General features: G+C 35.3%; 1 protein-coding gene across 2 annotated transcripts; it reads right to left on the minus strand.

Moving 5' to 3' along the window:
• Positions 1 to 1,609: 1,609 nt before the first annotated feature.
• LOC107845922 (transmembrane protein 87B) lies at positions 1,610 to 12,587 on the minus strand. 2 transcript variants are annotated; one of them, XM_016690434.2, is made up of 6 exons: positions 12,166 to 12,550; positions 5,788 to 5,844; positions 4,109 to 5,042; positions 3,567 to 3,662; positions 2,611 to 2,747; positions 1,610 to 1,980 (listed from the first exon to the last, which is right to left on the minus strand). In XM_016690434.2, exons 1-6 carry the CDS (start codon positions 12,396 to 12,398, stop codon positions 1,800 to 1,802), a joined length of 1,638 nt encoding a protein of 545 aa, XP_016545920.2. In that variant the 5' UTR covers positions 12,399 to 12,550; the 3' UTR covers positions 1,610 to 1,799. The 2 variants fall into 2 exon arrangements, with proteins under 2 accessions (XP_016545920.2, XP_016545921.2); XM_016690435.2 differs by lacking the exon at positions 5,788 to 5,844 and having other exon boundaries at positions 12,166 to 12,587.
• Between the last annotated feature and the right edge of the window lie 1,326 nt (positions 12,588 to 13,913).

Genomic DNA, 13,913 nt, shown 5'->3' on the forward strand with positions numbered 1-13,913 from the left:
TTCATTTAATTTTGAGGTTTGTTTATTTTTTTTTAACTTTGCCAAATAAAAAATTGTTTCGATTTTTTTCGTAATCCAACTGCATACAACAAAAACGTCCATGGAACTCCAACATCCCTATCACCGTCTCCGGCAACAGCTCCGCCACTTCGCCATCAAATACAATGACAAAGTTGTGGTAGAAGCCGAAAACGGTCGTTCATTCGCCGTCGAAGTCGACGCCCCAACAATCCAAATCGATTCCCGAGGATATGCTCTTCCCCGCGGTAACCTAATCCATAGAATCTCCCAAATTCTCAAATCACTTCCTTCATCTTCTTCCGATCCTTTTAGAATGGTTACATTATATATTAGAATGGTAATATATCTTTATCTTGACTGTGTTAACCCCATACATAACAAAACTTATCTTAACGTCGTTAGCCTAATACATTAAATTGATTACATCATACATTAGATTGGTTACATTATACATTAGAATATTAATATCACTTATCTTGAATGTGTTAACCCTATACATAAGTTACATTATATATTATAATTGTAACCTCATACATTAGAATTGAGAGATAACTTTTTACATTATACATTGAAATTGTAACCTGATACATTAATATTATACATTACCAAATCTTTTTTCAATTTGAATTAATGTTACTGATTTTAAGGATCCACCAAATCAGTAAATTAATGAGTTTCGTTAATTAAGTTAGAAAATAATGATGGCTGATTTAATTTCCTTAATTATAGAAAAACCAGTTTACCTTTATCTGATTTTATCTCAAAACGATTACCTCATACATTGCACTAACGTATAAAATACAGAGACATGTATATTTATTTTTTCAAATCTGAGAAACTAAATCTGGAATCCCATGTAATTACTTTCATAAAAAAGTGAAATTTCTGTTGTTTATACTATTTTTTATGGGCTAATTTTATCACTCCTACACAACCACATTATAGCCTAATCTACTTTGAGTTAAACAAGTTCTGACCCTCTTTAGATTTGTCAGATGCCAAAACACAATCTGAGATAGACAAAATGAAGGAAGAACATCACCTAACAAAAAGAAAAAAGAAAAAAAAGGAACACAAGAAATTTAAAGAGGGAACACGAAAGAAAATAGAGTATTTACTCGTAAGGCATGATACATAGAAAATCGAATTTAATTTCAGTTGACCAACTACAAATAAACATTCCAACTTTAAATATGTACATCTAGAGACACTTCAACTTGTTTACACTGCGTCGGTTGAACAACTTACAAAATGATCTATACACTTTCAAAATTTATGTGCCATGTCAAAGTCTGCTATCCAAGAAACATAGCAAGAACGAGCTGGAGCGCTTGGCAGTAGCAGTCAGTTGAGACAAAATTGAGGTGTCTAAGTATGCACTCTCAAAGTTGGAATGCTTGTCAATTAAGGCGTAGTTCAAGTATGTGTTTATGTATTATGCCTACTCCTAAATATGCATACTGCCACTCATCCACGTGTGGCTGACTTCCTTTTTGAAGGCCGGTGTCACCACAGCAGAATGTCAAAGCCTATGGTTAAAAGCTTGGACGACAGAAAAAGAAGAAAGAGGGTCCACAGCAGCCAAATATATTCAGCGGCAGCCCAACATTACGTTATTTCACTATGTACAAGTTTTAAGTACACCTGTCGCAAGTCACGACATGTTTGACATACCTCTAGGAACTAAGCGTTAATTTTGTACATGTCATACAAGTGATGGAAGAACATCAATACTGAAAGTACCAGCCAATTACTGTTCCTGAGAGGCAGGAATGACATTACAGGCGCTTGTCCTCCTCAGGATCTTCTCTTTGGTCAGTTACATAATCTGTTGACACAGATCCTTTCTTTTCTTTCCTTTCGAGCTTGGTCCCTGTGTCACTAATTACCCACACTCCAGTTGTGAGGGAGATAGCTTCCTCGTCATAATCATCTCCGGTCTCACCAGAATATGCGTAGCTAAAGTCAGCAAGGAAACAAAAACTGATTAGCAGATATCCCTGGTAACTTAGTTGCAGTAACACTTAAATCAACCATGACTGCTAATTCCTACTACTCAAGGAGGAGCCAAATTGTTTCTTCACCAATGAAAATCCAGAAAGACTAGAATTTCAGATTGAACAGCATGAATCTCAATAATGGAGAAGCTCCATCCACCTATTCAATATAAATGATTCTCCAACACTGAATAGGTAGCTAGAATATATATTGCAAGACTTGTGACCACACTAGATGCTATTCTTTTAAGCTTTTTTAATTCACACTTCACAGACCACACTTTGTGAAAGATTAATGATATTTTAAATTATCTTCATCCTTCTATTGCTCCTTTTGTCATCCGTGATATATCCCTTCTAATATGTATCATCCCTTGGAATATTCTATGCCATAGAAGATCATTTACTCATTGATAATTAGAAAATACTAATGTTCATTAAGAAGCTTGAAAAGTGAATAGCTCATATCAAAGGTTAAAAATGATAATAACATAAGCTAGGTTCGCTAGTGTTAAAACTAACTACCACCAATCTTGTCAAACTATTACACAGAATAATAGAAAGAATTAAGGGCTTAGGTTAGAAAATATACCTGGTTGGGTTACTTGAAGGAACCCAGAGAATACATACTACTACCAACAACGAAAAGGCAAGCAAACTCCAGAAAGCTGGAATAATCCAGGAAATTCGCCATAGCTCACTTAATGGGTCACTTGCATTGAAATACAGCTGAACCAGAATTAGATGAGTGAGATAAAAAGGCATTAATCTTGCATGCATGTCAGGAAAAACCATTAAATAACATGTCCACTGGTAATTATCTGATCTTTCTTCCTTATCTTGTGAAATTTAGGGATGAAAAATGACGGTGTCATAAGGGTACTTAGATTTCCAGTCTCTACCCACAAGTACTTTTACTCGCTCTATAAATCTAATTTACTCCTTAGTATATCTTTTCCCAAAATTCTATCAACTGAATCTCACAGTATTCACATATTTCAATTACCAAAGAAAGATACCTATGAACACCACATGGGAGAGAGATAGAGAGAGAGAGAGAGATTTTAATGAAGCCAAGATAAGTAAAATGAACATGTAAAATGCTCTCACTACATACTATTTTCTCTCACTATAAACTAACAGCACAAATTACAAACTAGATTACCTCGTCTAATATTCTCACCTGCCTTCTTGCTATGTAAATTCTGTTTTATTACCATGCCCACATCTTCAGCAAGTAATAAAAATATTCCAGATGTCACATACCTTCACCTTCATTTTTATCAAGAGACGCTACTCTTATGGATATCATGGCACTAACCATCACTAATTAGAAGAGGGGTCTCTTTTTTGTCATTGAGTGCTCATTTCCGATCTTATATACTACTAATTTGATCAATACACTTTCTTTATCTAAGAGAGATTGCAGAATGCACCGACTGATACATAATTCCAACGCCAATATCAATAGGAGAGGGATCTCATAGATAAACCACATTTCATGTATTTGGACACCATTCTTGTATTCAGAACTTGAAACTACATTACCTCATAGCCAACCCAAGCAATGGAAAGCAGCACAAAAATTGCAAGGGAATTAGTAAACTTTCTATAAAGATCAAGTTTTACCATGCTTTTCCGCATCTGCAGTTAAGAGTGACGAAATAATCAATAAACACACAATCTACGATAATAAGGTTAAATATGTCTCATGTAAATACTTTAGATCAAGAAATAGTTTAATAAAATTATCATATCGGGAAGGTTGTGTACTCTCTTCCCTTCTGTTATTGTTTGGCTCCTCTTTAACCAAGAGGTAAATTTATATGTTTGTCTATTAACATTATGACAAATCAACAAATAAGGAAAGATTGAACACATACACACGCATACATAATTACATTTATTTCAAGAAAATATGAAAAGAATATATAATTCAATACTTGCATATACATGTAGATATAAAAAAATTGTGGATCCCACTGAAATTGTGTTATCTAAATGAAACCGAGTGCTAATGCACTTGCATATTTCCACAGTTTGCTAAGACCCTAAAAGCAACGGAAATCAAAATTTTACTCCAAATTTACCTGTAACTTTTCTAGCGTCTTGGATAATGATGAAAATATCCACAAAATAAATGATGCATCCAAGAAAACAACAGGTAGCACCAAATATATCTTGGTTTTCCTTGAGAAGTCATTGATGCTGCCCAAGTGCTCCACAAGTTCAAGTGCCTCGGTAGCAATAAGATACATAAGGGCTAACAGAAACACTTTTGAGGTTACACCACCAAGAGTAGGCCGAACAACACCATAACCCATTGAAACGACTAAAAGAAGAACACGAGACAACGCCTTCTTTACAGAAGTCATTGTGACTGCCCATATCGTAATTACCATAGGTCTGCTTCCAGTGGCATTAAGATTTGCATATTCAAAATACCAGAGCGCCATTTCAGACATGCCAAGGGCAATAACAGCAGTAATCTGATAATGTAGCTGTATGACATCCTTCCAGAACTGAACAAACCTTAGAAACCAAAATAGACCAAGTACAAGATAGGCTAAAGAAGCAAGTCCATAGAAGGTCATCAATGGTACCATTCTCCCTGGTAAATAGCCATCTGGGTTTTTCCATACTGTTCTGCCTCTGACTATCGTTCCCTTAAGTTCTGGGTCACAAAACATGAAATAGAGATAATACATGCCAGTACTGTTTATTTCAACTGTTGCAGGAAGCATATTTGCCTCCTGATTCTTTCCTTCAAAAAATGTCTGAATGCGTAGTGGCCAAAGTGGGTTATCTTGGTTGCGCTGAATTATAACCTCACCCACAGTGCAGAACTTCTCTTGAGCAAGTTTTGGAGTACAACATAGAGCATTAGACTTTGCAAAAGCATCTCCGATCCTTTCCCTGTCTCTGACCTCAAGAATGATAGTTTCAATCAGTCCAGTTCGACTCTGCATTTCATTTTTTGCATAAGCAGACTCCTCCGTCCTCAAAAAGACAACATCTTCAAATCTGCAACGCAAGTGCGAGTTACGAATCTCAAGGTTCATAGAAGAAAATTTAAAATAAACGGACTAGAATAAATATGCTAGTAAATGAGAATCTCAAACTAAATTATTGTTGAAGAGATTGAACCAGATCAGGAGTGTAAGTGATATGTCCGCCTTGAATAGGATAGCTATTGTAGAGTTTGTATTTAAACCAATGTATTACTCAGACATATTGTAAAACTCTATGCTCATTGCAGAAGTAAAGATACTGTAGGAGTCTACTTAGGTCACAATTCAGAATACTGAATTTGTATAAATAAAGGCTATGTCTGCCTTTGAAACTCAATGAGATAAGCCTCGATTGTTTCTAAAATATTCTGCCAATCTTGTGTTTTTCTACATGGTATCAGAGCAATCTAAAGCTACGCTGCCTCTACCAGAAACTAGATCAAACATGGCCTTAAAAACATCCTCAACCCCCTTGTTTTTGTGTTTGTCACCTGCCTCACTACCCCATATTGCCTCTTGTCCATTAAGTTGAAGCCTTCAAATTATCTGATTTGGAGAACACAAATACTCCAATTGATGCAGGTGATGAAGGTATCCTATCTAATCAAAGAGGCTAAGCCAGAATCAGGCAGTATATACACCACCACTGATGGAACCGAGAAAGCTATTAAGAAGGATGCTGGGAAACTGACTGGGAGGAGAAGGATGTGCTACTTAGGAGTTGGATATCTACCACGATGATGGAGGAAAGTATTTACCTCATTGTGGGATATTCAACTGCTAAAGAAATGTGGGAATGCTTGGAGGAAGCATACCTGCAAGCAACCAAAGATAAGGAGTTTCAACTTAACCAGCAATTGCAGAACATCAAGCTGGGATCCCAAAAGCATGATGAATATCTGAAGGAATTCAAAAGCATATTTGAGGGCCTCTCAACCAAGTCTGTTGATGAGGACAACAAGGTTATTAACTTTGCTAGAGGACTTGGTCCAAAATAAAAGACCTTTAGAACTGTCATGTTGGGAAAAGCATCATATCCCACGTTTAACCAATTTGTCAGTTCGCTTAGAGGTTTTGATATGAGAGAGGATGAGGAAGAAGTGGTCCAACAAGGCTACAACAACATGGCCTTTGCTACTCAAAGAGGAAGAGGTCGTGGGGGTTACTCTCACAAAAGAGGAAACTCAAACTTTACCTCAAGAGGCAGGGGTTTCAGACCTGCTTCAGACCTCCTGGGCAAGGCAACAACAAAGCTGGTCAGTCTTTCTCAAAATGCTGAGAATTCAAACCAAGCTAGGGACAAGGAAAACTGCCAGATATGTGGCAGGAACAATTGGCAGGAACAATCACACAGCCATTTTTTTATAGGTGGGACTATTCCTACCAAGCTGCCGAGGATCTACCATAGGCCTTCTCTGCAGTTAATCAGCAAAACACCACAAGGATGAGACTATGTAAGTTGACTCTGGTGCAACCAGTCATATAACACATTTAGCGGGTAACTTTTCACATCTTCAACCTTATATTGGCCCTGATAAGATAATAGTTAGAAATGGATCAAAACTTGACATCACGCATACTGGCAATACAGTTAAGTTTGGACTAAAAATAGAGGAAGTTCTTGGGGTTCCTAAGATTAAAAAGAATTTGTTATCAGTTAGTAAGCTTGTTAAGGACAACTCTTGTGTTCTTTTGTTTGACGAATCTGAATTTGTTGTAAAGGACAAGAGCTCAGGGAGACTTCTGTCCAAGGAATCTAGGAAGTATGATTTGTGTGAATTGGAGGACAACAACTTTTATGCTTTATCTGCAACCAAGAAATGGAAGAACTCAGACAATATTTGGCATATTAAATTACGCCATCTTAGTCTAAAATCTTTGAAGATTCTTAGTAGTAATAAGTTTGTTGATGTCAAGTATTGGAATAAAGTTCCTACTGTATGTTTAGGAAAAGGATGTAAGCTTCCCTTTGAATTGAGAAATAAAATTGAAAAAGAGCCTTTGCTTAAAATTCATTATGTTCTTTGGGGTTCGGCACCTGTTGAGTATCTCAACACATGAGATACTATGTAATATTTGTTGACGATTGTACAAGATACACCTGGTTATATCCACTAAAGAGGAAATCTGAATTTTATGAAGTCTTTGTTAAGTTTCAAAAGATGGTTGAGAAACAATTCACAAAAACCATTAAGATTTTCCAACGTGCTGGAGGAGGTGAATTTAATAATATTGACTTTGTTAAGCATCTTAACAATTGTGGAATTGTTAGACATATCTCATGTCCTCATACACCTGAACAAAATGGGGTCTCTGAAAGAAAGCACAGGCATATTGTGGAAACAGGTTTGACTTTACTATTTCATGCAAAGTTGCCACAATTTCTTTGGGTTGAAGCCTTCTCGACAACAGCTTTCTTAATCAATAGAATGCCCTCGTCAGTGTTGAAAATGGAAACTCCATTCTTTAAGATTTTTTGGAGAACATCCAGACTATAACAAAGTATTTGGATGCAGGTGTTTTCCTTATTTGAAAGGCAATACTAAATTTTCTCCAAAGACCTATCCATGTGTGTTCTTTGGATACAGTAGCCTTCATAAAGGTTATAGGTGCTATCACCCATCTACCAGAAGAGTGTTTGTCTCAAGACGTGTGATATTTGATGAACATACATTGCCTTATGTTCAACCAAATGAAGCACTAGATGGTTCGAATGATTACACTCACCTTGCAACCTTTTCTAAGTTTTTCTCTAGGTTGTTGGATGCCTTAAACTCAATTGAGGATCACTCTACTTCAAGGGAAGTGTTGTCAAGTACTGCACCATCAATATATTCCGAGGAAGTGTTGAATACTACACCACCAATATGTTCAGGGGAAGTATTGTCAAGTGTTGCACCACCATCTACTGATCAGTCTATTCCTATCAAAGATGATCACATTACTGCAGTTGGCAGTTGACATTTCTGGTGAAACTTCTAGTGAGCCGCGGTTTGCTGGATCAAGGGGAGATTCAACAAATGCTCCGTCAGTACATGACTCGGAGTACATTCAACTTGAAGTTGAAGAAGATCCGTCTCAGCGGTTCAACACTAGTGACAATCAAGAGGAACTGACTCCGATTACAGAAGTACCTGCCACCGAGACATCAAATGTGCAAACTCATCACATGGTGACAAGGCTTAAATCAAAATCCATGCAACTGAGTCATATTTCTCTTATTGCAGCCAAGAAATCCACAGTGCAGGAACCACAAACAGTGAGTGAAACACTCAACTCTCCAGAGTGGTTTGCAGCTATGAAGGAGCAGATAGATGCACTTCACCAAAACAATACTTGGACATTGGTGCCTAAGGCAACCGGCATGAACATAGTTGGATCTAGATGGGAGTTCAAAACCAAACTGAAAGCAGATGGATCCCTAGAAAGGCATAAGACAAGACTAGTAGCCAAGGGATATTCACAACTTGAAGAAGTGGACTTTGAAGAAACCTTCAGTCCAGTTGTGAAGGCCACTACTATAAGAATAGTTCTTTCAGTGGCCGTTAGCTGTCACTGGTGCATCAGGCAACTAGATGTGAAGAATGCATTCTTGCATGGACATCTCCAAGAAGAGGTGTGTATGACTCAACTACCAGGTTTCAAGGATTCTAGATATCCTGACAGGATGTGTTTACTGAAGAAAGCATTGTATGGCCTTAAACAAGCTCCTAGAGCTTGGTTTGACAGGTTTAGCTTACATCTACTTCATCTTAGATTCAAGTGCAGCAAGGCAGACTCGTCACTTTTTGTACTACACTGTAAAAGAGGAACAATTCTACTGCTCCTATATGTTGATGACATAATTACCACTGGAAGACATATTGCACTAATTTCAGAAATTATTGGTGAGTTAGGAAAAGAATTTGCTATGAAGGATCTTCGCTCTTTGCACTTCTTTCTAGGAATTGAGGTCACTTACTTTAGTGGAGGCATTTATCTAAGTCAGAGTAAGTATGCAGCAGAACTACTGTCTAAAACTAGCATGGCCCTTGCTAAATCAGTAAGCACACCACCACTGGCACAAAAGCATGGCTTGCAGGAAGCTGAAGGAGACACAGTGGATGCTTCATTATACAGAAGTATTGTTCGCAGTCTACAATACTTGACACTAACAAGACCAGACATAACTCATGCAGTAAGTCAATTTATGCAAAGTCCTAACAATACACACTATCAAGCTGTCACGAGGATACTTAGATATGTGAAGGGAACAACTCAGTTTGGTCTGAGGATCTTGTCTCACTCTCCATTTAGGCTATATGGTTTCTCTGATTCCCTAGTCCCTATGACTAGAAGATCAACTCCAGGCTACAACATCTACCTTGGAGCAAATTGAGTATCTTGGACATCCAAGAAACAACATACAGTGGCAAGGTCCAGTTCGGAAGCAGAATACAGGGCACTAGCCTCAACAACAGCTGAATTGACATGGATAACATACATCCTCAGAGACATTGGAGTACATCTAAAGGTTGCACCTACATTGTTCTGTGACAACTTGAGAGCATTATACATGACAGTCAATCCAGTCAGTCAGTCATGCATGCCAGGACAAAACATGTTGAGATGGGCTATCACTTTGTTAGGGAAAAGGTTGCTAGTCAATAGCTTGTCACAAGGTTTGTTAGGTCAAAGGATCAATTAGCTGACATTCACACAAAGGCACTAACGAAGGAGATGTTTGCACGATTTAGAAGCAAGCTAGGATTGGTTATTACACCTCCCACTAGCTTGAGGGGAAGTGTTGAAGAGATTGAACCAGATCAGGAGCGTAAGTGATATGTCTGCCTTGAATAGGATAGCTATTGTAGAGTTTGTATTTAAACCAATGTATTAGTCATATATATTGTAGAACTCTATGCTTATTGTAGAAGTTAAGATACTGTAGAAGTCTACTTAGGTCACCATTCAGCATTCAGCATACTGAATTTGTATAAATACAGGCCATGTTGTCTTTGAAACTCAATGAGATAAGCCTCGATTGTTTCTAAAATATTCTGCCAATCTTGTGTTTTTCTACAATTCCTACCCAAGCAAGGTCTATCAAAGCTGTTAAAGAAATGATAAAACTTGTAGCAAATATTTTAAACAAAATAAACAAAACAGAGTAGATCAGTCATCACAAAAATGTGTTTCTTGAGCATAAGTGAAGGAAACTTAAATAAGAAAAAGATGATAGTTTCCAGAATTTGAAAGAATAAGAAAGGAAACTTCAGAATGAGAAGAAACCATTTGTCTTCAACTTTCCTTCACGAATTCCATATATTTTTGCAAGACCTCATTTGCAACGGTTTATCTTTTTAGCTGGCCTTTTTTGTGTGTGTTTTTTGAGGTAAATCTTTTTAGCTGGCTTTCAAACAAGTTACCTACTTATCAAGTGCAACAGAAATACAATAGGAAGGCAGTTCAAGGTAACTCTATTTTCAATTCCTGTCACCTTAATTTCATACTTGTCCCTTCCATTGAGAAGCTAAAACATAACCGAGTACTATTTTTCCAGAGCGGGTAAGTTAAATGAAGATAGATACCCCAGAATTTATTCTGGAAATTGAAGTGTTACTATGTAAGTTATTTTTAAAAATTTGCAATAAGGAAATTAGAAATCAAAATTGACAGAAGTTTCATACATATTGAGACATGACTTCTCAGTTTAAAATCCTCATGTACTCCTTTTTTTCTAGGCATAATACATAAATGTGCCCTTTAACTTGGCCTCAACTAACATCTATGCCCTCCAACTTCGGCTGAACACCTTAAAGTCTTAAACTATCGTAAAGTTCACGCGATTTGACATGTAGGATGCGTGCATCTCATGCAATTTGCCGCGTAGGACGCCTGTGCCTACTTGATCAACTTTTTGAAAGTTTTAAGTGCCTACTTGTGCACGCCCAAAGTTGAAGGGCATAAATGTAAGATGAGGCCAAGTTAAAGGGCACATTCATGTATTATGACTATTTTTATTCCACCCATGTTGCAGCAACCAAATAAAACTACTACAACAAGACCAAAAACAACTAAGACTCAATGTCTCAATCCCAAGCGAGTTGAGGTCTGCTTAGAGGTGAAAACATTAGCCCAAAAAATCATGACCTGTCCAATCCGCCCAAGTTTGGGCGGGGTCAATAACCCATTAATTTATTAACTTGGCACATTTTGACCCATCCAATCCAACACGTGAGAAATCTTATCAAATAATTTTGAAAAAAGTATTTCTTTTGTTTGATATGTTCTATGCCATATATGGAAAAAAAATTATTACGTACTTAAATAACTTAAGCTTTGGTAAGAGTTGAAAGCGCAACAGCTAGCCTGGACACAACGTTTATTAAAAAAAAATGACATGTTTCAGCGCAAGTGAATTTTGGGCTGGTCATTGATTAACTCATCTAATATAAACCCATTCAAATTCAGCTTAACATACCCATTTGACACTCCTAGTCCTTGGTGGGCTACATGAATTCTCACTACCAATATAATGAGTATTCAACATAAATTTACCTGTTTTATGCTCACCATCAGCGTACCACAACCCTCCCTCTTCATCTGGTTGTCCAGGATTCGGACTGCCAATGCGAGCATCACACAGGCCAGGTCATAGTAATCAAACAACTATGCCATTTAACCTTTAATATACTAAACATACTGCATGCAAACACTGATAAGATGGTAGTAAATATTAGGTAGAAGCATATCCATCAATAGCCTCGTTAAAAGTGCAGTCTGGTGCACTAAAATTCCAGCTATGAGCAGGATTCAGGTAAGGGTCAAACCAGAAAGGATTTATTGTAGCGTTAGACTGCATTTCTGCAAGAGGTGGTTTCCACCGCTTGAACTTTACCAGTTACACCAAAGCTCCTTGATCAATCAACTAATTGACAATCTAAGTTATTTATGTCCATTCCATTCTATTCAAGCTAATTTAACTTAAACGTAAAAACTTATAAGGCAGCGTGAGAATCAGAGCGCGAGCGTGAGTTACCTGGGGATATGAATTTAGCTAATCTCACTAAAATCGTACTACAAACATTTGTAAAACCACAACCTTATTTATTTTGTGAGGGGCGCGTGTGAATAAGAGCGAGCGCGTGATGTACCTGATAAATGATTTTCCTTCAAGGGGTTTATGTGGGTAAGCAATAGATGAAGATTTAGAAGCATAGAGACCCTCAGTTCCACCATGGAAGAAGAAAGCATTGAACTTTCGAACAAATTGCTCATCTTTGTATTCGTGAATTGATGCTGACACGTTTCCCAATAAGTTGAATGCACAGAAAAAAAGAACTAGAAATCCTATCCAGAGCTCGGAAGTAGTGCAGCTTTTCTTCATCGTGAAATTCGCCGTCGTTCGGCGCCGTGTGCGAGGAGCCAAAGGTGGTTGGTTATGGTGACTGTAGAATTTAGTAGAAGCAAGAGAAACCAAAATTCGAACACACTAGACTCATTTCTTTTCTTTTCTATTATTATTTTATTATACAGAAGAAGAAGTGGTTTAGACCAAAAAAACCAAAGACTTCCACTTAATTATATACCATACTTCAATATATAATAATTTTATTATTTCATCGTAATAATCACTTAATTATATACCATACTTCAATATATAATAATTTTATTATTTCATCGTAATAATTTAAATATTTAATATATTTTATTAATTTATATTAATTAGCTATAACTACATATTAAAAGTAAAAAATTTTCATTTATTTAATTATCTATTATGTTCAAAACTAATTTGTCACCACAAATCACAATAATTAATAATTTAAAATATTTAAAAGACATATAAAAATTTTATTGAATCTTACAAAAAAAAATCATCTACTTCCACTTAATTACATACCATGCCTCAATATATAATAATTACATTGTTTCACCATAATGATTTAAATATTTAATATATTCTATTAATTTATATTAATTAACTATAACTACATATTGGAGGTGAATTTTTTTATTTATTTAATTAGTTATCATGTTCAAAACTAATTTGTTACCACCAATCACAATAATTTGTTACCACATATAAAAATTTTATTGACTCTCATTATTTTAGAAATGTCACATAAATTGAGATAAAAAAAATACCGCAAATCATAATAATTAACAACTTAAAATATTTAAAAGATACATAAAAATTTTAGTTGACTCTCAAAATTGTATCGAAATCAAATAAATTGGGACACAAGGATTAAATATATTATTTGATAATTACGAAAAAATTATTATAAATCACAATAATTAACAAGTTAAAATACTTTTTTAAAAATAGATAAAAGTTTTATTCAACTCTTAAAATTTTATCGGTGCAACATAAATCATGACAAAATAAAAATTATCTTAATTAATGCAACTAAATATTTAAAGTAAATCAATTTTATTATTTTAATTGACTTTTATATAAAAAAAATAATCTTTTTATTTATTTATTTATTTATTTTAGTAAATTTAAATTTTAAAGTTATTTTTCCCTTATATAGAAATACTAATATTTAAACTTAACTTTAAATTTTTAAAGTAAAAAAATTAATAAATTAAATTTAATAAAATAAATTTCTAATGAATATTTTCTTAGAATTTGTGTTGGGTCAATATGTATCAAGTTAAAAATAAATTAAAAATATAGTAAAATTTTATTATTGTGAAAGATAAATATAATGCACTATCCAATAATGTTTAATAATATCATATTTTGCATATGCAAGTATAGCATCCCATATTTAATTAATATACTATTTCGGTGAATTAGAGATGATTACTATTGGATATGATAAAATTATATTATTTTTTATAGTAGTAACATAATCAGTCGCTCTTAATTAATTATTATGAGTCATCTAGG

This window comes from Capsicum annuum, chromosome 10, assembly GCF_002878395.1.
Source record: "Capsicum annuum cultivar UCD-10X-F1 chromosome 10, UCD10Xv1.1, whole genome shotgun sequence".
Classification (NCBI taxonomy): Eukaryota; Viridiplantae; Streptophyta; class Magnoliopsida; order Solanales; family Solanaceae; genus Capsicum; species Capsicum annuum.